Raw genomic sequence first — 26,703 nt, forward strand, 5'->3', positions numbered from 1 at the left:
TTACCTCCAACGGCCCTTACTCTGTTGGGCCATCAAAGGAAGCTTTACACAAATGGAGTAAGCTTTACTTAGTCAGCATAAATCTTGTAGTCTGCACAGCTCAAAATCTGGAGGATGGACCTTCAGTTTGAAAGAAAGGGTACTCCTCCACAGCTATGATGAGTACCCTCTCTGCAAAACTGTAAATTCAGCCAAAGAAGCCCACAGGATGTCAATCAGTACTGACCCTGCTCCTCCTGGGAACATTCCATATCGACCCTTTGTCATTTTAGCTATTTACCCTGCAACCCACTGCATTTTTAGTTGGTAAATTTGAGCTTCACATCCCTGAATCTCACTGACTAAGCTATGCCCCTTGTGGTCACCATGACTCTTCACAATATAAATCCGTTTTTAGAATTGGGTCAAATTACCATAATTTTTAAGTGTTATTTTTTAATTGAAATCAGGATCACAAAATAATAAAGAGCTGAACAGAATACTTCATTATAACCAGGTTTTATAAGCTTTGTGGAACTCAGCACTCACCTACTGTCCTACATTGAAATTTTAAATCCGAACTCGGGAATATAGGTTGCACTGAATGGAAGATGGTTTGTCAGGCATCTAGTACAGACTCTACCACAGATAGAAAAGCCTCCTTCCTAGGATGTTTTAAGTATCAAGGATGCAGCAAATAAAAAGCATGAAATCTCCATGTTTACATTTCAGAATAATATTTTTTATCTAGTACTGTTTTCTTCTGTGTAAACGCATTTCTTTTACTAAATGTAAAGGGCAAAAGACAGCTTGTTTCCCATCCACAGAGTCAGAAAAAGTGTCTTAAAGAGTTTTTGGTGTGTTTTATAAGCTAGACTTCCACCACATACTGAGCACATTAGACTGACAAAAAAAACAAACATGGTTAGTTTGATGTTTTCTGATTCCAAATGAACTGTCACAATAATGTATTGAATGAAAAACGTACCACACAAATGATTCTAATAGAATTAAATAGCATACACATAAAATGGTAGTGGTCTACTGCACACTTGTCCATTTTGGGCCCCCTTAATATTCCCAGTGTCAGAATAAATAATGCAGAATTGGCATGATTTTGATTGAAATGCAAACATTCAAAACTGTTTAAGATGCATATAATGTGGGCTAACAGGGAGAAATCACTGATTGATGACAAAATAAACTATCTCTCCACTTTTTAAATTAAATACATTTAATACTCAAGCCACTGTTATTTCAAGATAACTCATATGCAGTCTGAGAACGTGCAGAGTGTCAAATGTTGAATAGATTTAGTGATTACACATTATTTCTATTTTGTTACAGACTTTAAACTTTCGAAAAGTAAAAGGTAGGTTGTTGTACTATACATTACTCTCATGGACTAGTATACAAGCATAAACATTTTTGTAATTCTCTAATACACAGTACCCATTATTTAGTATTCTATCCACCTTATAATGCACATTACCTTTTTCAAAGTGCATTCTTTTTGTCTCATGTCCAACATCATGGCCGGCGAGATCCCCCTCTTTTGGCCCCGGTAAGACATTCGGCGATAAACTCATCAACATCTGGTTCATGGAAAGCCCATTCTGATGCACTGCTGTTAGACATCAATGGAGTAATTTAATCAGCGATCCTTTTTTGGTTCTTACATCAATAATAACATTTGTTGCAAATGTAAATGTTTTTACTTTATGGAATTTCTTCTAGTAGTTTTGACTATATAATGCAGTAACAACTAATGAGATGATACAATGTTATCTGCTGAAACTGTACCAAATAATGAATCATAAATCAACTTAGTAATACGATCAGTGATTTTGTTTGCTTTTGACACCAAAGAATAGAATTTGCTGCATCGAGTACAAATGGTGAACGTTGTATGTTGAAAGCCTAATAAGTGGAAAATAAGGTTTAATATTTTGAACTTTCTTCTGGTTCTGAAAAATCGTCTACCTATGCCAAAGAAAGTATATAATTAAAAGGGTATTATTTGGTTTATGAAAGGGGATAATGGTTATGTCATACAAACTCTCTTTGGGTCTAAATATTAAGATATTTTATACTGGAACACATATTAACCTCACCTATGTTAGGACAATGCTTACTATCATTTTGAGACTATAGAGCACAATAATATTGAAGCTGTATTGTGCAAAATGATCTGCTTCTTTGAAGCACGTCAGCTGACAGTAATGTATCATGACTTCCTAAATTCAGGGTGATTTCTCAGTTTAGTGTGCTATCTCCACCAATTAAATATTTTGAGCCATAGTAGGCTTGGAGTTTGACGGTATGAGGAATTTCCAGTGTTTGGTCTTCCTCTATCACCTCAGTAGCAAATAAGAGGATTGTTTCTGAGATGAGCAGGGGATACGGTGTGTTATATCGGTGTGATATTATCATCTTGTTGTGGGTTGTCAGATCCTCTACCCCATGCATTTTAATGAAACAACAGTGATGACAGTAGGGCTACTGCATGCTGGTAAACTAAGATGAAGAAAAACAAATGATGAGTGCTATATGAGATTTAATGCATACACTTAAATCATGCAGGGCATGATGTTAACATGTAGTTAAATAAGGTCTAACATTTCACATTGAAACATACTTTTATGATCCATGTATAATTTGCTAGATTGTTCATGTACCGACATAAAGATATTGTAATATAAGTTTGTTTTAAAAGAATACAGAAAAAACCTGCATATTGATCGGTATATTGCCATCAGAAGGCTCTTTACAATATCAACATTTCTGGATTTAGACATTACTGTTTATTGGTATATGGCAAGTTGTTGGAAGTGCACATGTTTATGGAAAATGCAGTCTCTTAAATAGATTTTTTTAATCAAGCAGATCATGGTATGTTTACATTGGGAAATTGTCCTCATCTCTGAATTTAGCACAGATGAAAATCTTTTGAATATAGCCATACAGTTATTTGTTCTCTGGCTGTGCCTCGGGAAGACATCATTACTTAAATGTGAGGGTTGTTTTTGACCTCAAAGTAGTAAGCAAAACAGTTATATGTTATTATCATTTAATACGACAAATCCAGTAAGAGTTGAACTCTGTTGTGATGGAATAAACACACAAGAACACATATACCAGTTATGTTGAGTTATAATCTGTAACATATTCAAACATACAATTTGTTGCGGTACTCTTATCAAATAATTTACTTTATGAGATGTTGGTTGTTTGCTTAGTTAATGCCACAATGGAAGCAGCACAAGCTAAGTGGTGAAAAAAAAATATCACCAAGGAAAATATTTCATACATCACATAATAGTTTCTTAATATCGGTTACAAACAGCAGATAGTATGGTTCTGGTGTGACATTGGTTCGAAATGTTACTATTTCTGCTAAAAGAATGTACCTTCATAATTAAATGTTGGGTGGGTCGCATACTTTGTAACTTGTAATTATGTTAGTAGATACAGATGCCATTCATCAGACAGTGCACAGGAATACAATACCAAGAATTTAGACTTTTCAATAACTAGTTCATCTACATCTTTGTGTATAAAATGTTGTCAGTCACTTTCCATACACAAACACAATTTTATTTAATTTGTTATAACCAATGATAAAACTGTTTTAAAACATTCTGAAGGCAGTAGTGTTGGAGGACTTTTTCAATAGCAAGGCAACAAAAATAGCATTGTCAACTCTTATGAATTAAATACATTTCAATACTTACTGTGTAACTGCCGAAATGTAATGTCATTTGTACTCATAATATTTTGTACAGCATATCCCCACTTTAATATCCTTTTTCCATCTAGAATGGTGTTTGGGTATGAGGCTGAAGCCCTCAGTTTAAAGGAAAACTATGTTTACCAACACTTTATTTCCTCTGTGCACAAAAGTAGCCCTTGGTAACTTTCACATCTTCATTTCACAGTTGACTCCAACAATGAATTAAGACGAATAAAGACTAAAGGCAGTATGGAGTGCATAGGGATGAACCATGACATTTGAAAGAATTCAATTGTTGGCAAATATTCCAAACTAGGTTATAAAGAAATGCCATATTTATATTATGCTGAATGGATAAGACTGACTTACTTAGGGTGGCTAGCAAATGGTTGATGGTCAACAATGTTAAGATTGTTTGCCTTCATGTGCATATTAACTGCTCTGTATCCTGTACACTGCAAATTTTCTCTAGCTGACCAACATCAATAATAATGCAATGTCCTCACTTTAAGCAACAAAGTCAGAATGCATCTGTACCTCTATTTAACTGAGATACTTGGGTCCTGCTTTAAGAGTCACTTCTACATTGAAAGCACAGCACATTTGAAAAGCAGGTCTTGCATCAGTGTATGTCGTCATAAAGACAGCTGTCTGCTACTGATTATTTCATTAGTAGAGTGATGTAAGCCACCTGACCTTATGGTATAGTATAGTACCATTAGCAGAGATTTTACATTGCTAAAAACACGCCTTAGGAAGGACTATTCACACTCTTTTCTGTTTGACTAAATTAACCTTGTTTTATGAGAGTACACTCCTCCTGTATTAAACAATAATGGTGGTGCCCCAGGATGTATGGGAGCAAACAGTTATTTTTGACCGAAAGAGCAGCACTGTAACACATATGTAGATTTTCAGGTCTTTACTCAAAGTGGTAAGAAAATGTTACCTCTTTCAGATTTCATACCAATTTAACTGAAGTGAATTCAGTGACATCTGAAGACCAGATAGCTTTAGATCTAGTTCATGTTTCAAATTTATTTAGAAGGAGTTGGAAGAAGCAGAGAAACAAAGATACTGCGATATAAACATCATTCTGCTGATTGTGCACCTCACAGTTTGGATTGAATGGTTTATGAAGGAAATATGGTGCACCTTAGTGCACTATTAGTGCATTATTTCCTTTCATGTAGTTAAGGAACTGAATGCACAAAAGCACGTTGCAGTCACATCGCTGTATTGTTTTACAAGCAAATACAATGAAACAACGTTTTAGCTAGTTCAACCATTTTTAGGAAAGGAACTTCCCTTTGACTCTTAGAGGAACATAAATGAGAGTGGGCCAAACTGATGTCTTAAAATGCTGCCTTAATCTCTAAAGGCTAAAGGTACTCTACAGAACCTCTGAACTTGTTCAAGCAAGTAGCACCAGCAGCCTTAATAGTGGCTATGAGAACATAGAATCAAACATTCACATCCCTCCTTTCTCTTTGTGAAGTTATCCTGTTCACAGAAGGGATTTTTAGAAATTTGGGTTGGATTTAACGATATGGGTTTAACATGCATTAGTAACACCCAATCCTATATCTGAAGCTAATGACACGCAAAATATATTCTGTTGTTCTATATGCATTCATCAGTGAGACAAAATAAGAAGCACTGATGTAAACAATATATATGCACAGCATAATATGAAGTAATTGACTATGGCGTTTTGGTTGGGATGGTTATAACATGTAAACACATATTCCTCTAAAAAGCTGTTGAGGATGTGGAGATGCTAAGATGATGACAGTGCACCAGGGATAGTGTACATTTTCGAAAGCACGTGCTCAGGTAATGCAACTTAATCATTGAAATTAGTTTAAAAAACAAACCATTTAATTTGTTTTTCAACTTGTATCATCTGTTAAGGTGATGAATTAGGATCTCCGAACACTCATGGATATTTGCACACATTCTTGGTCAGCATTCCTATATCACTTATGATCTGGTCTATCTTCATAAATCCTGCATCATAAACTTTTAAATAGAAGATTGACAGTGGATTCTATTGCACTTTTTTCATTTGCCACATAACCACTGCAGAAAATAACCCTTCCTCCGGTAAATTACGAGCACTATAAATGTGCAAAGTGGTTAGAGATATTATTAGACTCCTGCAAGTGAAATACATAGAGTCATCCATTGAATCTACTAGAAAATGCAGATGAGGTGTGCCAACAAAGTAATTACATTCACTACAGTATTTACGAAAGATTAAAAAAAATGCAAAAAATGTCCTACTACTTGAAAAGTCACCTTTCTGCCAATCATTTGTAGCATATTGGAAGAAATTGGGTTATTAGGTGAGAAAATTGGAAACCCCACTCAAATAATTAACACAATACTAGAAATAGTTTTTTGATTTTTTTGTGTATTCGCTTTATCACTGTTGGGAGTGCTGCATAAATACTTTACACATTGCCTTAAGTTAAGCCTGACTGTTTTTGTGCCAAGTTACCAGAGGCACAGACAGAGGGTTAAGTACAGGTTAATTTAGTTACTCTTGTGGTTCACCCTGACAAGAATTGTGCTTTTTATTGGAGTGGGGCTTTTTACATATTGCCTTAAGTTAAGCCTGACTGTTTTTGTGCAAAGTTACCAGAGGCACAAACAGAGGGTTAAGTACAGGTTAATTTAGTTACTCTTGTGGTACACCCTGACAAGAATTGTGCTTTTTATTGGAGTGGGGCTTTCACCGCTCCCAAATAATAACCCAATTTCTTACACATATGTTATAACAAGTTAGAAAATGTTGTTGGGCTTTCTTGGACCACTAGGATATTTACATCATGCAAATGGCATAGGCTTTACCTACACCCTTTTTACTGAATCTAAAAATGTATGGTGAGTCCTAAATCACCTGCCATTGTACATTATCCATTGGAACTGTCAGCACCATTTCTGTGCAACTGAAATACCTGATGAACATATAAAGGATTCCCACTGCACGTCAAAGAATCTGAAACAACACTTCACAGCTTTTATCAAAATAATAATCACTAAAATAATTTTTCATAACTTTCCAAATGTAAAACAAAATTGTCTGACCTTATCAAATTTTACACACTTCTTGTGGGAATTTTAAATCTAGAACACAAATTAGGAAACCAGTTTTGGACTATTTTGAACCTATCAATGATTGAAATAATTATTCAAATATTCTACCAGTTCAATAGACAAAATTTCGAAATATATATTTTTTTCACCTGGTTTTAAAAGAGTTCCATGGTAGAATTGCAGTGAGTCCCAGGAGAAGCAATGAGGCAGAGTAGCTGAAAGAAAAAGTTGTTGAACCCTCACGATTGTTTGGTGCTTATTAATATTCAGTTCACTTTTTACATATCTACAGAATCAACTAGAATATATATTGGGTAAAATAACAGATAGAGCCCTGGCACAAAGTGAATGTGTTTCAAAAGAATGCACTCTTGAGTGAATAATATATTGAGAAAATATAACACATATCACTCTGTGTGTGTGTGTGTGTGTGTATGAATCCATCTACTTGTATTTACATGTATATGTCTATGTTCATTCCTATAGTTCTAGAATGCTGCACATCTCGTATAGCAGGTAACTAACTAGCTGGTGTCTAAGGCTACACATAATCAAAATACAATATATCTAAACCTGCTAATGATTTAATCAACAACAAATAATAATGACATATTCCCTTAAATAATCTAATAACATAAAAAGTCTCCTCATATTGGAAAAAGGTAAAGTTCAATAATAATGCACTTTATCGATGATATTTCCCAGTGTAAATGTGTCATTATTTTCACACGGGACTTCACACATTAATTCTCTTACTGTTGAGTTCCATTTGGTAGGTATTTGTTTAATATTTACACCAAAATAGGCATTACCTTTTGATATTTGAAGTTAATAGAAAATATTTGGTGTTACAATCAGAAGTTAATAAAAAAACATTAATAATAAAGTATTTGTGTTGCTATAGAAAATGATAGGTAGTTTTGAAAGTGCCTTTTTACTTGGCGTTTAACTACATGCCTGGCAGAGCTGTAACCCTGTTCAACTGACTTCTGTAGAACTACTATTGCATAATGATAATGAAGTGGCACAGGGCCAATAATGGATGGTATAAATATTCAGGTCTAACATTCCAATGCTTATTTTTCTGTTTCTCCCTGTATATTTTACGGTATTTTACCCTCAGTGGGTGCCATTTTACTAATATTATTTCAGCTATATGGCCCACCAGTTGTTAAAGGCCCTGCCCCTCCTTATAGGACCAGGGCCATTAACAATGATTACAGCCTTCAGCAATGGCCTCTAATGCTATAGTACAGCATAGCAAACAATTGATAATATTTTACCATGTTGTTTTATCTCTACTTTGAAATATTTTCTGAGATTAGAAAATATTTATGGTGATCAGAAAATGGATTTGGTGATACTCTCTACAATGTTTAATGTAACTATGTCTCAAAGTCAGTGTAGGACCTACGGATTCGATCGGATGAGCTCTCAGTCCGTGCTGGAGAACTAGACACGCTACTACTTCGATGAGAGGATGGGTGGCTGCCTGGCCGTCGGCCCTCTTCAAGGGATGGAGCAGGAGATGGACTGTCGGGAACACGCTCCTGCAGAAAAACACACAAGAAACAAAAATAATGATAAAATATAAATCAGATAACTAGTCTCTACATTTAGAAGGAATATATTGTTGCCAGCACCAATGCAAATCTCTGTTCACTCACACTCTTTTCTCCCTTTTCTTTCCCTGTCACAATATAACCACACGACTTCCTTTTTAAATATTAGAGAGCATGTAACACAGTCACCACAAAGTAATTATCATCCTGAAACATAGCACTTGGTGGTGGCTATGAGTGACTTTTTGAAATCTTGAATCACAGTTTATTTTTACAGCTATTGCAGCCTAGAGAAAGCCCTGGTCCAAATGACCATGTAAGGGCGAAACACGTGTCAGCTCCTGAAATGCTTCAAAATGAACATTGTAGCACTTTGGAAATATGATATAAACTCCAAAACAAGGAATAAAATCAAAATCAAAATTCACCATTAGAAATTTTGAAGTTTTCTTTATTTATTAACATTCAATAAGGAGAAGGATGCACTCAAACATTCTCAACCAAAAATCAGATGTCTATAAACTAAAAACACACTAGGTTAATGTGTTCTTCACTAATTAATTATATGCTGGGGACATGGCAGAATCCTGATAATGTCACTTTCTGGAATTAAAATGGTTATGACTGATTATAAATGGGATAAAGTACCTCGTGCTGCACGGTATAAGGATATTGCAAGTCACTAAGAAGCTCCGTGACCATGCAAACAAAGTATGGCGAAGGCCAAGTTCCTATATATGGTCATTAAACCCTGAAAGATCAATACATAGAAATAACATTTTCCCCAAGTTCTCATATAAATGCTTTTATAGCGATTAAAGCTGCACTATTCTTCTATCTGGAATGTTTACAACATTAATATAATTCTCTTTTTATTTCAGGCCTGTGCCTTAAGTAGTTTAGTTAATGGCATGAAATTAAAATGTGGACATTTCACTTTTCTAATAATTATGTTTTCAGTATCTTCCATTTGCCTCTAGTTTTGAATTAAGATATTTGAAGGGGGCAAAAAAGACTATAGGAAACTATTTCCTTCTCTGAATTGCCAAATTCTTTAGGTGGTTTAGAGTTCATATATCCCACTAACCTTATTTGGTCAAATCCCATAAGATTAGGAAGGGACATCTAGCATTTGTTTCTATTTTGTATACCCCATGTTGAATGGAAGGTACTTGCAGGACAGTTCTGCCTTTTTCAGAGCCAATGAGGGCAGGTTGCTGAAACTCAGTGATGCATTTTAATTAGGCTACAAAGCCATATAGATGTGGAGTGCTTCCCCAAAGGTAATATGGCTTTTAACTGAATCTCTACAGTGGAGTAGGCACCTAAAGGACAGTATATCTGTTTATTGTGTCCACACAGAATACATTTTACACATTATAAAAACTACCATATGCCTTTCTATTCCCTTCGCAGCAGGCACCTAGTTTGGTTATTAATTTCTGGGTTGTGTTTTAAGTGAAATATAAATACTTGCCTCCATGGACCTGTGCCACTTTAGAGCTTGGCAAAAAAGTGCACAGCCCTTTTAGTGCCATCCTTCTTCTGCACTGGTAAAAAATGTAAGTACCTAAATAGCCAGATACTAATTCATACTCAAAATTTGTGAAGGGCAATTTGGGTGCTCACATTCACATGAAAACATTTGTAGACTCCTGAATTCATCCAAGAACATTCACAGATATTTAAGGGACAATTGTGGTACATTTTGCTCAGGTCTTTCAGCGGATATTAGATGTAATAGGTTTTTTCCCCAAGGTTTAATGGAAGGGTATTTCACTGAATGTTTTCTTACATTTTTGATTCTCACATAGTGCTCTTAGTTCTGAAGTGTGGGGAGTTCCCCTCTTCTTGGGCTTCAGTTTGTGGCCATTTCCTCCCAATGTGAACGTATAACAGGTGTTTATGGTTGTGAGTAGTAATAAATCTTAATTAAAGTTTAGGGAGAGATCAGTGGAAAGACACAAGGGTAATTTGAACCAGGTGACTTTAACTCTCTCTAAACTAAGTAGTGAACAGCACAATTCTTTACTGTCTGGGGAGTAAGGAATTGATCAAAAGGATGATTGATTTCCTATGATCTTGTGTAAATCTATGCTGTTTTATTATTATTGATAGCCTTAGAGGTACATCAGAAGACCTGTACAAAATGGCACTGTTGTTGTCCAGTTTGCTAGGGCTCTACCAATGTGTATCTAATTTTTGGGAGTGAACATTTTGAAATAGGTTTCTTTTTTATTGCATCACATTTGAGTCCACAAATAGGGTGGCATATTGAAGGAGAAGGAGAATAAGGCAAATAAAGGTATTCATATGAAATGGGAAATCTCAGAATTAACTTTCACAGGACAAATGACAGTCCATATAGCACAAATATAAATGCACAAAAAAGCCAAGAAACCCACTTTCTTAACACATTTTATCATATGAGCAATGACATATGGCACATGTAGAAATATACTTATACATGTATGCAAACACTTGTGTGTAGTATACCTAGAGACTAATTGATCGCAATATGTAATTTTTTCCTTTTTTGAATTGTCAAGGACCATAAGAACTAGGCAATACAGATTTTAATTCAGTTATATCCAGAATGAAACGTTTTGTACAGTCTTCTTTTTCACCACATATGCAAATGAAGCAACACGCTAAAAGTACTCTCAGCTGTCAAAACTCAACAATGCGCATGATCGAATATTTGGATGAGAATTTTAAAATTTATATAGCTATACATCTAAATAGAAATAGAAGCACTTATGTAGAAAATGTGAAAATATTTCAAAAGAAAGAAATCTATCATTCTGGTTTGGTACTCTATATAGTCTCCAGGTGTAATGAAACTGCTAACAAGCAGAGCCATCTAAACCATATGAAGGTGATTAAAGCCATCTCATGTGGAAAGCATCCCCAGGTCATGGCTGTCACACTATTTTGTGATTCATGGCTGCAACAATCTGCTGTTCCAGCTTCTTGCAGCACTCTCCCTATTCATTCCACTCATATATCTAAACATTCTATTACACAGAGACATCTAATGTCCATCTAATTTCTGAAAGGGCAACTTCAAATAGTCTTTCAATATGTAAAGACAGGCTATGGTAGGCACTTCCAGCATAACTTATGAAATCTAATTCTCAAGCCATTTAGAGGACTGATGGTTTCCACATTTAAAGTGTTAATGTTAACACCCATATTTCTAAAATCATTTTATTTGATTTAAGGTAAACCTGAGTTTATTATCACAAATATATTCATATATAGCAATGTTAAATATTATTTACACACACACGCACTATTGCTTGTCCCTTTAACTTTCTATCCTTCTGATTCTCCTCTCTTTCTCTCTCCATTTTCACTTGTCTCACCAGAAAACCCATAAATGGTGAATGCATTTTACAGGCTGTTACAGTAGTTTGATACACACAAAAAAAAAGAAATACGAAAATATAAATTAATCTTTCAAATAGTTCACATATGTTTGGATTTTATTATAATCAAAACAGCAGGTTTTCATACCTAGGAATTATATGCATATTGTCATGCATATGAAGAATAGATGTATACCTAATCGGAAGACTGAGAATATCAAAACAAAATTTTATGATAAAAATACATAATGGCAAATATGTGTTATGGTCATATATTGTATTGCAGTATATTAGTGTCATTGAGTATGCACTCAAACTTTGTGTTTTATTACATACTTAATAGTATTACAGCACTGTAATGCATGGTTACTTATTATCTACACTCTAATGAGCATGATTTACAGATCAATATTTGTCATTGCCAGCTTAATAATGTTGGGACAGTGAAGGTCACAACACTTTTGGACTTTTGTTACAAAAGAATAATGTGGGTCACATCAATGAATAATGTGGGTCACATCAATGATTAATTTTTATAATTGTTGAATTGAATCCTAGCAATAGTCAAAAACATATCAACTCAATTCACAGAGTTTCTGCTTAAACACAGAAGCTTTCCTGTTACCTTAATGACTGATGTCTCAACTCTAGATGGTGGGCTCTGTACTTGTGCTGCGGCAGCCATGTTAGCAATGGTGCTAAGGTGGTTCATCTGGCTCATTGCCATTGTTACAGATGCTGGAGGTAGACTGACAGGAATCAATGGGTGTGACATCATCATAAAAGGAAGCTCCAGTCCTGTAAAAAAGCAAATAACGTAACAGCTATTTTATACACTACTGGCAAAGTATGTGCCCATAAAGAGAGATATATCTTCCTAAAATAACGAAGGGCATACATGCCTCCTTCCTTTAAAGGGAGTTGCAGTATTTGAAGTGTATTGATCAACAGTGTGATGAAATATTATGGTATCTTAGAAGGTGTCATATGATAGGCAGTGAATCAAAATAGTCATACTTTAATCACAAAGCAGAAATGCATTATATAACAATTAGTTGTGCAAACACATGTGGGTTGGTACCACCACAATTTCATGAACTGATGACACTACTGGATGAGAACAACACATGGCAGGACTATGACACTATCTTTGCTAGTACTGTTCTACAGTTTACCAAAATAAACAATATTCCTATGTGCACATCCATATATTTTCCTACACAGAGCAGTGAGTGAAAGGAGCAAGCTTCAAGCAGTGAGAATAAAACAGAAAAGTAAGTTTAAAAGAGTTGAAACAGAAACACATAAAGTGAACCCTTGACTATGGAACGGAAATGTTGGATCCCGTGTAATGTCTATGTGTAAACAGATGGAAGGAAATGGGCACAAAAATGTGCTTGGGGACTTGTCTACCATTGATATATGTGTTTCTATTCCACAATATAGTAACTCCCAAAAGATAAACGGGATCTGGATCGTACAGCAGATAGTTCAACTATACAAAAGGGGCCTGAATGTTGTCAGAAAAAGAAATGTTTAGTTAGTCTAACAGAAATACATTTAAAGTAGTCTACTGTATACACCATACATTCTATGAAACATTGTTTGTGGGAATACACATTTAAGAAAATTAATTGAATGCATGGCCCAGTTAATGTTAAAGTGTTCTAGAGCCTTTTGTCACTCATTCAAATGTTCTGAATAAATCTACAATAGTTTTGACAAAATGTATTTCCATCTAACAGCTGAACTATTTGTTTCATTCATATGTTGAAAATAGTGGACTGTTGTGACTGGATGAGTTACCTTATACAACATTACAAAACACCACAATAAGATGTCACTTTTTCACTGGAAGAGTCACATGAGAAAACTAGGATCCTAATATGTGTAGTATGTGATTCTTTCTCTTTGTTCTGTAGTCTCACCAGATTACACATTTTCGGAAGAGTGTAGGAGGGCACTGATCTACTGCAATTTTTTATGTGGTGCCAATACTGTCCTGAGCACTAACAGGTACACTCACACATACACACACAGACATCCAAGGTATTTTCCTTTACAAGTGGGATCTGAAATGAGGCAATAAATCCCTCACTCACCAATACCTATATTCTTTGTTTTCCTTCTTGCTTTATCCTTTCAATCATATTCCTAAATGACACTATCACATATACTTTATGCAATGTGAAATACTTAACCTTTCGATAAAACTGCCAATGCCTTTGCTCACAACCCATACTGCTATCACTAGCGGTGATTCTACTACTACTACTACTACTACTACTACTTATTTATTTATTAGAAAGTTTTACATTGCGCAAACAAGACCCTTGCGGGTATCAGAGCGCTTTACATGTCAAATATTGGATACAAGTATAAGCCTAGTGAAGTACAAGTATAGGTGCTTCAGATAAAAGGTGCTCCATAAAACGAACTAGTAAGTAAAATAAAATATTAAGTAAGTAATTCACGTCAATTTAGCCATGAGAGTTGCTTTCACTTCTTTTTTGAAGGAGGCAGTAGAAGGGTTCAGTCTTGTTTCTGTGGGCAGAGCATTCCAGATCCTGGGAGCCATTCCAGAGAAGGTGCGGTTGTAAGTTTTGTTCTTAGCAAATCGTTGTGGTTTCAGTACAAGATTCTTGGAGCTCCTGGAGGGTCTGTTACCAGCGGAGAGAACCCGTTTCTGAGCTAGGTAGCTCGGAGAGTTGTGGTGTGAGACCTTGTGCATCATACATGTGATTTTCAGATTAATTCTGGCTTCAAATGGTAGCCATTTTAGTGCTCTAAGGTCTGGAGAGATGGGCGAGGTTCTTTTTGAACCTGTGAGTCGCACAGATGTATTGATAGCTGCTCTTAGCAGGGCTGTCGCCGACCTAGGGTTACAACCCCATATTCCACTCTTGGGATTACAAGGGCTTGAACTGCTTGTTTGAAATCATTTGCTGGCAGGAAGGGTATGTGGAAATGTGCTTCTTTTGTGGAGGTGCTGATATGCTTCTGCATCTTTAGGTTTTTGTCTAGTGTCACACCTAGCAATTTCACTGATTCAACAATGAGTGGTTGCCCTTTGAGTGCTGTTAGGTGCTTCATCCAGTCAAGGATGGTGGATGATTTGTTGGGGGGGGGGGGCGATTAAGAGGAACTCTGTTTTGAGATAGTTTAGTTTCAAATGATTTTCATCCAACCATGTTTGAGTTTTTTGTAGCGTTGTGTTGAGGGATTTGATGTCCTCATGTGAGTTGATCTTGATGTAGAGTTGGGTGTCATCTGCATACATATGGAAATGGATCTTGGAGAGACTTAGAAGTTCGGTGAGTGGTTCCTTGAAAAGGTTGAAAAGAGTAGGTGAAAGGGCAGAGCCTAGTAGCACTCCTAATGTGACTGGAACTGGATTGGACAAGGAACCTTGAATCTTTGAGATCTATTTTGGAGGAAGGAGGTAAACCAGGACAGCACAGATAATCCCATTCTGCGTTTCAGGAGCTCTAGCAAGCTGTCATGTTTGACGGTGTCAAAAGCCGATGACAGGTCGAGTAGGATTAGTAAACAGGCTTCATTTTGGTCCAGGATTTATAGAGCGTCGTCGATTATGTGTGTCATGGCTGTTTCAGTAGTGTGACCTGCCCTGGAGCCTGATTGGTATTGGTTAAGCAGGTTGAATTGTTCGATGTGGTGGTTAAGCTGCATGTGAACACATTATTCCAGGAGCTTGGCTAGAGTGGGGATATTGGATATCGGGCGATAGTTATTCAAGTCCGACGGGTCCGCTGTTGGTTTCTTAAGGATAGGGGATACTTGATCTGATTTCAGGATTTCGGGGATGGTTCCTTGAAGGAGGGAGGTATTTATAATCTTGGTCCAGAGAGGTAGTAAAAGTGGAATGAGGTCTTTTAAGATGTTAGCTGGAAGCGGGTCTGAGAAGTGGCTGGAGGGATTCAAGGCGGTTAGTGTCTTTAGTATTGTATCTGCACTGTAGGTGTTGAAGCAGGACCAGGATGCATTATTTTTTATTTTGAATTTAGTGGTGCATTTGCCTGGGGCATCCGTCAGGGGCAGTGCAGAGTTCTTTTGTATGTCCGTAAGGAATAACAGGTCATTGAGTAAGTCGGTTTTTATGGATTCTGATTTCGAAGTAAAAAAGGAGGCAAATTCCTCACAGTTGGGTAGAGTGTCGGGGATAGACTTGGGGTGGCTGGGTGCACTCTTGGTTTGGGCTTTGATTAGATCAAATAGTTTTTTGGGACGGTTCTTGACTTGGCTTGGTCAAGTTGAGTACTGAAGAAGTCGGCTTTAGCTCTTCTGATCTTTCTAAAGTAGGAGTTTCTGGTGCTTCTTAGTAACTTGAGATGGTCAGCTGAAGGTGCAGGTCTCCACGTTAAAGTGAACGTCTGTCTTCATTTAGCCTACCATCATACCAGGGTTTTGAGTCTTTTGTGGTGGTTCTTTTCAATTGTAGAGGGGCTATTTTATCTAGGAGGCTGTTCATGGAGTGGACATAGTGGTTGGCCAGACCTTGAACATCTACTAAGTCTTCTGGGGGACATAGGATATTTGGAATAGAAGATGCTAGTAGGTCGGCGTCAACGGTTTTCAGATTTCTCTTCCACATCTTTGTTCTTGGTGGTTGAGTGGAGTGACGTTTAACTGTTTCCATGATTTGGAATGTAATGATGTGATGGTCAGACCAGTAGTAAGGGAAGATCGAGTCAAGCTGAGTGGAGTCAACTTTGGAGATTACTGGGTCAAGGATTGCGCCTTTGTCGTGTGTTGGGCTGTTACAGATCTGGTCTGAGAGGAAATCTTTGAGGCTGTGGACCCCTGGGTCGTTTAGGTCATCCCCGTGTAGGTTGAAGTCACCTAGGAATATTTGCATAATTTGTTGCCCATCATTTGTGGCTAGAATATCCATGAGGTGTTCTATGAATGTGAGGTTATCTCCTGGCGGGTGGTAGAATGTGTATAATGAACATATTTGTTTACTATTATCAGATGTTTAAGCGAAGTTATTCACAGGAGGATGGTGCGGAGGCATTGGCGTTGGTCACTGTTAGATTGCTCTGATGTATACAAGCGATCCCACCACCCGGCCTATCAATTCTGTCTAGTCTGGTGATGTTATAGTTCGGGGGTACTAGTATGTCCAAGATGGGTGTGGATGATTCATTTAGCCATGTTTCCATCAGGATTAGAATGTCTGGTTCTTTAGCGAGTAGTAGGTTAGCTATATCGGCTGCATGTCTGGATGCGAACCTGCAGTTTAGGAGTATACAATTTAGTAACGTCTTGTTGGGTAATATGGTGGATTCGAGTGTGAGAGGGATTTGCATGAGGTAGTCTTCCACTATGCCTCTGGGATTGTGTCTTGTAGCTCTGTGTGAGTTGATAGGGATAGTCTGGATTAAGGAATCTATATTTAAGTTATCTGGGTGCATAGTGTTTTGTGGGCGGTAAGATAGTTTGTAAGAGCGGAGTAGGGAACCTAATTCTATTGCTGATAAGGGGTTTTTCATCCTGCTTGGGCGGGATAAGGCATTGGGGTAGGGCACTGCTACTACTACTACACTACTACTAATATTAATAATAATAATAATAATAATAATAATAATAATAATAATAATAATAATAATACGAACACTTATAATATAAAAAATCAAAACAATGCCAAAAATACTAGCTCTACCACATGATAATAACAATAATAATGATGAGATGATAATAATAACAATAATGATAATGATATTGACAATAACAAGCATCATAATAATAATAATAACAATTATAGTGCAAACAACTGACTGTGTATTTACATGTTGCCTCAACAATAATTGTTGTTACTGAAATCAATAGTATTCATATTTTCCCCATTAATATAAATATTGTTAACCCCAGGTTCTTCCCTATGTAATATGCTACACTGCTAAACATTGGCCTGTGTGAATGTTAACAGAGGGAATTTTGTAACTAAATGTTTTCTCTATAACATGTGCTTTTTAAACATCAGTCACCAAGTTCATCTATTTGATCCAAATTAACTACTTCTTGATGTTGTCATAAGTGGGCCACTTTAACATCAGTTCTCATAGTTTAACATAGGATCCAGTTCACATATTGTCTCTGAGCTGCAATATACAGTCCATGTGAACTTCAGTGCTCATACTCTAAAATATAGTCGGCTATGATATCTGTGACATGCAATGCAACTTGATGTGAGTCTCTAATCTGTGACACATAGTTCATGAGACATTTAGTCTCCAAGTTCTGATACTTGATTCACTAAATATGCAGCGTCCATACTATTACACATGGTTTATGCAACACACTGTCCCTGAGCTGAAACATACGGTTCCCTCTTTCTGTGGTCCTCATTTCTCCTACACTCATACTATAACACATATATCACTGTAACCTTAAGATTTCATACAGATACAGATAGTCCATTTATACTTTTATTGCTACATTACAACATATGATTCATTGGAAGTTAAGTCTCTAGATGATAACAAAAGGCCCACCTGATCCTCATTTGAGACACTGTAACATGTGGCCTTGTGAATCATACAAGCTCATTTGAAATTCGGAACTCATGATGTTACATATAGCCACGTGGTTAATGTCATCAGCAACAGTTCAGACAACAAAGGTTGTCTCATTGCAGGTGTGAGTCGCTGCTCCATAATTGTTGATCTACTCATTTTAGTACTTGTAATCCCGAATTTATAACTGGAAAAAGAAAATGATATGCACTGACTTGAAAGGAGGAAGATAGAGCCACACCTCTCAAATCTAGCACATCATATCCTTTAATCCAGGGATCATGCACTGAAATCAAATCAAAGAAGAAAAACGTATGCCTTTCTTGCGCAGGAATTTTATATACATGCAGTGCATGCACAAAGGACTTTTGACTGGTTTCCTACTTATGTACACTACTATAGAACCAAATTAATAATAAGCCAAAAGTGCTGCAGCAAAGCAGCCCTAACAACCATGTAAATAAACAATCTGTTCTTCGTTGAGCGATTTTAAAAATTACAGTAACTTTATGTATATAATGTATATTTTAAACAAATACGCCCAAATCAAATAGCTTAATTATCAATCGAATGGCTCTGAGACAACTGTCTATGGGATGCATTTATTTATGTGAGAAACTTGACAATGAAATTTGTCAATGTTAGTGATGAAGAATGGTAACCCCTACCATTTGACAGGAGACGGTTCTGTTGAAGAGGATTGAGAGGATGACTAACGGCAAGATTATGCTGTCCAGACATGTTGACGTGATTCACAGAGGCCTGTGATCCTTGGGCAGGGGGAGACTGGAGTCTTTCTTTATCCCAAGAACCATCACTGCTGCCTGTAGGAATGAATATACATTATTTGGATGCTTTTAGGTTCGACATCTAGAATGGTAGAAACTGCAAGCTTGGTCATGGGATAACAATTGGCAGAGAAAATTTGCATTATCTGTGGATCATATTTAACCAAGTATTAAGACTTGGCTTGTCCTGACATATAAGGTGGTGTCATTTATGGTTTTTATATGATAATTAGGAACATGAACTCAATTGGGTTTCACTGGACTTGCACACCCTTTCAATTCTCTGACCCATGTTAGAATGACAACATAAACCACAATAATAATAGTGGTAATCACTATTATTATCAACAACAATGATGGTAACTTACAGCAATATATGTTCATTAAAACTATCTATACTGTCAAAAGAAGCATACATCAAACACAGATATTGGTATTGAAATGTGGGTGTAATTGCTATATGACTTGGTAAAGCAAACAGCGCAATTAAATAGATTACAACTTAAAGGAGACAATAAATTGCTTCATATCAGACCTGATCCCAAAAGTGAAATTGGACAATATGCATGTGATATGTTTTAAATTACATTTTATATGCTAAGGCACCATTTTTACCCATGAAGCTGTGTATCCCAAAAATGGGGCTTATGTGCAATTAAAAAGCTGAAGAACCTTGAATTGTTACACCATGCTGATCCTTCAAGTCATTTAGTCCATGCAGTTAGAGTAAAGGTCTCTTTAGTAGGTCAATTCTATTTTTAAATGCACCCTAGCATAGCATCTAATGGTAACCAATTGATCACACTCCTATGGGTGATTTCATTTAACCTCACATGGATCAGCTATTTATAAGTATAGATATACAAAATAAAGTTTCAAAACATTGTCGAGAATTTAGCACAATGTTATATACCATATACAATTTCTAACTTAAAAAGAGTAACTGGTGTACTGTTATTATCTTTATTGTATGTACAACAGGCATATATACATATAGCTTTAGGTAATTGTTTTCAAAGGATGGGCTGACAAAATGTTTTTTAACAGTGTTAGTAAAGCAATGTACATGGCCCGTTAGTTTGTGCACAGTACATCGTCTATAGTGTTTCAACCCTTTTCATAAAACAATTAGCTTGTATCATTGATTTTGAGAATAGATTTTCTTTCACCATTCTTTCATTTCATCTTTAGACAACCACAGGAATTAGAGAGACTAGGAGTAATCAAGGCCCAGTATACACACTACCGCTTATAATTATCAAAACTCATAGAATATGCTGTTTTTATCCAAAACCCAAGGGGACACTATTTGTGTACTGTAGGTAGCTGGCTCTCTATATACTATACCAAAAAGAGGTATAGTGTGCAGAGAGTTCAGTGGATCCTCAGAGGCTTTACAGAGGTTAAAGTAGATAATACTAATGCTCTCTTTTGTGGTGGTGTGGGAGAGCAGTTAGGCTTATCCAAGGGTAGTGTTAAGCATTTGTTGAACACATAGTGGCAATAAATGAGACACATACTCAATGAATAAATACAAGAACAATTTATAAAAATAACATTTGATTATATTTATTTTTCAGCATGACAGAACTTCGTCTTAGGTAAATGCATTTTGCATAGTAATAATTTTCAATATCAAAAGGGGGCACAGTGCAATTTTCAGACTTTGCAATGTTAACCTGAGGCAGGAAGAAAACATTCAGCTTACATATAGGTAACATTGTCTTACAAGATCAGTCTCCGAGAGTTAAGATCAGTACTGGGCAGGTCTCAGTTTAGTATCAATGGTACACCACCAGCAGTACAGGGGTGGCAGACTGCGTGGTGCAAATACAGTATCAGGGCCCCATAGAAAACAAATGAAGAAGGGGACAATCAAACAGAGGCTGCGTACAGGTAAGTAGCAGTGGCTTGGGGAGCCAGTCTCTGAGCGTTGAAGCAAGCACTGGGCAGGCTCCAAAGCAGCACCAACACTACACTACCAGCGGCACAGGGGCAGCGGGGTGCAGGGTGCCAACACAGCGTTGGGTGCCCAATGAAAAGCAATGGAGAAAGGCCAAATAAGAAAAAGGCTGCAGGCTCAGGCTAGTAGGCCAGTCAAAGGAAACCAACAGCTGGAGAGGTAAGTTGCAATGTTCAGGCACATTGGTATTCTTCACGAAGGCCTAGGGCAGACGGGTGCAGGGGTGTCTTTTGTCATCAGAAACAGTATACCGGAGTAGGTCGTGATTGAGGGGGTTTCTGTGCAGAGGCTGCAGGTGAATTCGAGGAGTCTGGGAGGGGTCAACACATGATAATCTTGGGCTCTGGATTCCTAGAGAATCTCACTGGAATCGTTGGGTCACTTGGAATCGTGCCGGAGGTGATGGCTGCAGAGGTATAACTGCAAACAGGGGTTTGTGGTTCTTCAGGTACAGAGTCTTTGCTTGAATATGGTTGCTTTTGAACAGGTCCGCTGTTCTCAGGAGATCTTGAACTTTGTTGAAGGCAGTCAGTGCTCCCAATGTTTTAGAGGTTGCTGTGCTGCAGGATGAGTCACCTTATGGTGCAGGATTGTAAAGATCCACAGGCAGGTCGGTAGGATGGGGTCAAGTCAGTAGTTCTCTGCAGTCTTCTCTGCAGGTGTGGCTCTTCTTAGGTCATCAGGAACTGAAGTTCAGGGTCTGGGGATGCCACCTAAATACTATATTTAGGGTCGTTATAAGGAAGCAACAGGTAGTGGTAAATGGCCCCCTTACCTGGAGTGTCTACACCCTCTATTATGCCCACCGCCTGTGGGAGTGGAAGATAGTCCTGATTGGATAAATCCCACCTTCATTAAGATGGTGGGCACTGAAAAGTGTACTATACCTCGCATCGGCACCTGAGGGGTGGAGTTGGCAAAGGGGGGAACACCTCCTATTCTTTCTAAATGTTACCACTGGTCATACCTGCCAAAAAGGGGTTGAGGATAGGAAAGGGGCCTGCTCCCTCTAACAGCATTACAATGGCAGAAAGTCCTTTGAAGCTCCCGTTACAGATAGCTCTACCTGACCAGGGGGAGGTGTAAACACCTCCAACCCAGGTAAGGCATTGTTTCTCGACCTCTGAGCATGCAGGCACTCATCTCATGAGGTCAGAACACTGTCTGGTGGTAGCATGCTGGCTTACGCCAGTCAGTGGACACACTAAGGGTTGGTAGATAAGGGTTCCTCTGTATGCAATTTGTAATAAATCTGACATGGAAACAGTGCAGGTTTATTATGACGAGATGTTTGGTACCAAACATTCCATACTTCAGTGCAGTTATCATGGAGCTGGGGAATTCGCAATGATGAGTGTCCAGCCCATGTACTTACTACATCCAGGAATCGACAAGGATATTGCAGGGGAATATCTGCTCAAGAAGTTATGTCCTCACAGTAGATTTAGTGCACCCTGCCTGAGGGCTATGGCCTCCTAGAGGGGTGTCTTACCTATATCCCATGCAGTGTCTGTAGGCATGGCACACAGGGATGTGTGTCATGTTGACTCTGCATTTTGTCTGCACCAAGACACGCAGGCTGCAATGGCAGAGATCATAGCCTTGGTGAGGGGTCCATGGGGTGGCACAACCAGTGCTGTAGCCCCAGAGGACCATATTCAGTATGCATAGGGACTTACAGGGGTAACTGATTTGGTGCCAAATGGTGTATGGTTTTAGGGAAAGGACACTGGTACTGGGAAGCTGGTTATCAAAAGCCAGGCAAAAAGGGGGCTACTGCAACAGAACGAAAAGTTTCTTACCTGTCGGTGTAGTTTTGCAGCTTGAAGATCTTTCTGGATTCACTATGCTGTGCATTATTCCGCGATCTTGTGGTTGGGTCCGGATTCGTAGTCTTTTCTTTGTTTTTTTTTGTTTTTTTTTTGTAGCCCAGGTGGGCGTCGACGTCCACCATTTGGTGCACCTCCCGTGACGTCGTCGTGCTTCCTGCGGAAGTCCCACCTTTGGGGCGCCATCTTCGGGTTCTTTTTTCCCTGTTTTTTTTTTTTTTTTTTTTTTTTTAACCCTAGGCGATTGATTAATCCTTTTGTCCATATTTCTGTACGTATCCACCTTTTTTGATCCTATCCATTTCACCCCCTCTTCCTCCAGCCTCATCTTCCTGGCGGAGGTGGGTGGGTTCGCTAGTGAATCCAGAAAGATCTTCAAGCTGCAAAACTACACCGACAGGTAAGAAACTTTTCGTTTTGCAGCGTGAATCTTTCTGGATTCACTATGCTGTGCATAGATTTTGTAGCGGTTTTCCTATTTTTGTGGTGGCTGGGTGGAAGATGATCGCTGGTCGTTGAAAATGTGTTGTAGCACCTTCTGTCTGACCTGTGCTTCCTTATTCATTTGAATGTCCACGCAGTAGTGCTTTGTGAACGTGTGCACAGATGCCCAAGTTGCTGCGAGACAAATGTCTTGGATGGGCGTGTTTGCCAGGAAGGCAACTGTGGCCCCCTTCTTCCTTGTGGAGTGAGCTTGTGGCCGCTCCGTTAGCTCCTGTCCAGCCTGTTTGTGACAGAATTGGATAGTGAGGGCAATCCATCTAGCGATGGTGCCCTTGGTCACTGGTCTACCCATGAAGCTAGTAGCAAAGGACACAAACAGCTGCTTCGACTTCCTGAGTTCTTTGGTTCTTTCAATGTAGTGCATCACCGCTCTTCTGGCATCGAGGGTGTGCAGGGCCTTTTCTGCATTTGTAGTCGGGTTTTGGAAGAAACTCGGTATCTGTATACTCTGATTCATGTGAAACGCCGACACTACCTTGGGCATGAAGTGTGGGTCCGTCCTCAGGACTACCCTGTCCTTGTGAATTTGAATGTAGGGCTCCTGTAGCGTTAGTGCTTGAAGCTCGCTCACTCTGCGTAGTGAGGTTATGGCCACTAGAAAGGCAGTCTTCATCGTCAACATTTGTAGATTGGCCTTGTGAATGGGTTCAAACGGCGCCTTCATGAGCTCCGTCAGAACCACGTTTAAATTCCATGCCGGCGGCGGCAACCTTTTCGGGGGTGCCATTCTTTTGGCTCCCTCCATGAATCTCTTCACCACCTGCGAGCTGAAGAAACTTCCACCCTTCTCACCTCTGGTGTAGGCAACGATCGCTGCTAGGTGCACCCTTAGGGAGCTCGAGCAGAGGTTACTCTTTAGAAGGTGTGTGAGGTACCTCAGCACCGTTGAGTCTCTTGTCATTCTGTTGTGCAGGCCCTTCTTCCTGCACCACACCGTGAATCTCTTCCACTTTGCGCTGTAGCACTTTCTTGTAGTAGGTTTCCTTGCCTCCCGTAGCACTCGCATAGTGCTCTGAGGTAGCCTTAGGTGTGCGAACTCTAGGTCTTCAGGAGCCATGCTGCTAGGTTGAGGGTCTCTGGCTCTGGGTGCAGGACCTCCCCGTTTTGCATTGAGAGCAGGTCTTTTCTTCGCTCGAACCTGTACGGATTGCCTTGCGCCATTTCTTGAATCTGTGAGAACCATGTCTGCCTCGCCCACTGTGGGGCCACCAGGATCAGAGTCATGTTGCTGGTTCTGCACTTGTCGAGCACCCTGTGCAACAGGGGTATCGGTGGAAAGGCGTAGGCAAATGTCCTCGACCAGCTTATCCATAGGGCATTTCCCTTGGATTGCTGATCTGGTTGCCTGGACGCGAAGTTTTGGCATTTTGCATTGTGGCGTGTTGCAAAAAGGTCTATTGTGGGAGTCCCCCATCTCCGGAAGAGTTTCTCCGTTTCCTGGCCATTGAGCTCCCACTCGTGCGATGCTGAGGTCTGCCTGCTCAGCCAGTCTGCCTCCACATTGTCCTTCCCCGGTAGGTGAATTGCCAGTAGATCTATCCTGAGAGGTATGGCCCATCTCCAAATCTCCTGAGCTAGGGATGAGAGGGGAAACGACTGTGTCCCCCCTTGTTTGTTGATGTAGAACATCGCCGTGGTGTTGTCTGTCTGCACCAACACCCTCTGCCCGCACAGGTGTCTCTGGAATGCCTTCAGGGCTAGCAGTATTGTTTTCAACTCGAGGTAGTTGATGTGGCGGACCGCGTCTGCCGGAGCCCATAGACCCCTCACTCTGAGGTTGTCCATGTGCGCTCCCCATCCCATCTGCGATGCGTCCGTGGTAATGGTCACTGTTGGGCTTGGTGGTGTCAGGCTTCTCCCTGTTGTTATGTTGTCTCTGTTCCACCAAGTTATCTCCTCCTGCACTGCGTGCGTAACAACCACTAGATCCTCCCAACTTCCGTTTGCTTGTGACCATTGCTGTTGCAGCCATTCTTGGAATGGTCTCATGTGCAGGCGTACATTCGGCACCAGCTGGATACAGGACGCCATCATCCCCATCATCTTGCTCACCGCCCTCACTGTCAGAGCTCGCCCCTTCTGGTAGAGCTGCGTCTCCTTCAGTAGGGCATCTGTCCTCCTGTCGCTGGGCACTACTGTACTGTTGAGGGAGTTGATCTGTGCCCCCAGGAAAATCTTTACCTGCTCCGGTTCCAGCGATGATTTTCCCCAGTGGATGGAAAATCCCAGATTTGTGAGGGTGTCCGTTACGCGTTTTGCATGCCTCTCGCACTTCTCGCGTGAGTTTGCCTTGACCAGCCAGTCGTCCAAGTAGGGGTATACGTGTATGCCCTGCTTTCGTAGGTGTGCCGCTACCGCCGACAGGCATTTTGTAAAGACCCTTGGCGCTGATTTTAATCCGAAGGCCAGGGTTGTGAACTGGTAGTGTTCCTGTTCGATGTTGAATCTTAGAAGGCCCTTGTGCCTTCTGTTTATTGGGATGTGAAGGTAGGCATCCTTGAGGTCCACGGTGACCATGAAGTCCCCTTCTCTTATCTGTGGCAGTACCTCCTGCAGTGAAGTCATTTTGAACCTTTGTGTTTTGACGAACTTGTTTAGGTACCGGAGGTCCAGTATGGGTCTGAGGTCTCCGTCTACCTTCGGAACCACGAAGTAGTTTGAGTAGACCCCTTTGTTGCGTTCCCTGAACGGCACTGTCTCTATGGCTCCCTTTTGCAGGAGTTTCCGTGTTTCTTCTCTGAGTATTGCCAGTTCTTGGGCCGATCTCTGTCTTCCCTTCGGCTTTCTGTTTGGAGGTCTTTTCTCCAACTCTACGCAGTATCCGTGCTGCACGATGTTCCGTATCCACTTGTCTGTGGTTATGCGCCGCCACTCCTGAAGGTAGAACCTCAGCCTTCCGCCTACCGGTGACGTATGCTCGTAGGCTCTTGGATCTTCTCTTCCCCCTGATGACACCTTTTTGCGCCTCACCCTTGGGGCCCTGACGAGGGTGGGCGTCTTCTTGCGTGCTGAGTCACTTCGAGGAGGGCTGATCGCCCCCTCTCCTCCTTTGGCCACGTCCGTTCCCTCTCCCTCGAAAGGACTGGCCCCGAGGTTGATATTGCCAGCTTTGCTTCTGCTGACTTTGTCCGTGACCTTCGCCCTGCTGACCTTGTTGGAACGCCTGGTGCGACGTCCCCTGTTGGCTTCCACCCCTACCGTAGGGTCTCCTCGAGGGATTTCCTCGTCTCATTCCCCTCAGCTGCAGGGCCCCCATGGACCTCGCTGTCTCGTTCTCCTTCTTGAGCTGTGTGAGCTTCTCGTCCACCGTTGCTCCGAACAGTGTCTCTCCGTTGA

The 26,703-nt window shown here is 39.6% G+C and overlaps 1 protein-coding gene across 6 annotated transcripts in view; it reads right to left on the bottom strand.

Annotated features, from left to right (window-relative positions):
* Positions 1-26,703, bottom strand: part of DACH1 (dachshund family transcription factor 1) — a 572,648-nt gene that overhangs the window by 186,404 nt on the left and 359,541 nt on the right. For 2 of the 6 annotated variants that reach the window (XM_085621994.1, XM_085621992.1), the window contains exons 4-8: positions 18,952-19,107; positions 12,373-12,545; positions 8,229-8,364; positions 6,964-7,029; positions 1,472-1,606 (exon numbers count right to left, since the gene is read on the bottom strand). In XM_085621994.1, coding sequence (XP_085478120.1) covers positions 1,472-1,606; positions 6,964-7,029; positions 8,229-8,364; positions 12,373-12,545; positions 18,952-19,107 — 666 coding nt within the window. The remainder of the gene's footprint in view (positions 1-1,471; positions 1,607-6,963; positions 7,030-8,228; positions 8,365-12,372; positions 12,546-18,951; positions 19,108-26,703) is intronic. The other 4 variants (XM_085621996.1, XM_085621993.1, XM_085621995.1 and 1 more) reach the window with 3 other exon arrangements.

The sequence above is a fragment of the Triturus cristatus genome, chromosome 8, assembly GCF_964204655.1.
Source record: "Triturus cristatus chromosome 8, aTriCri1.1, whole genome shotgun sequence".
NCBI classification, from domain to species: Eukaryota; Metazoa; Chordata; class Amphibia; order Caudata; family Salamandridae; genus Triturus; species Triturus cristatus.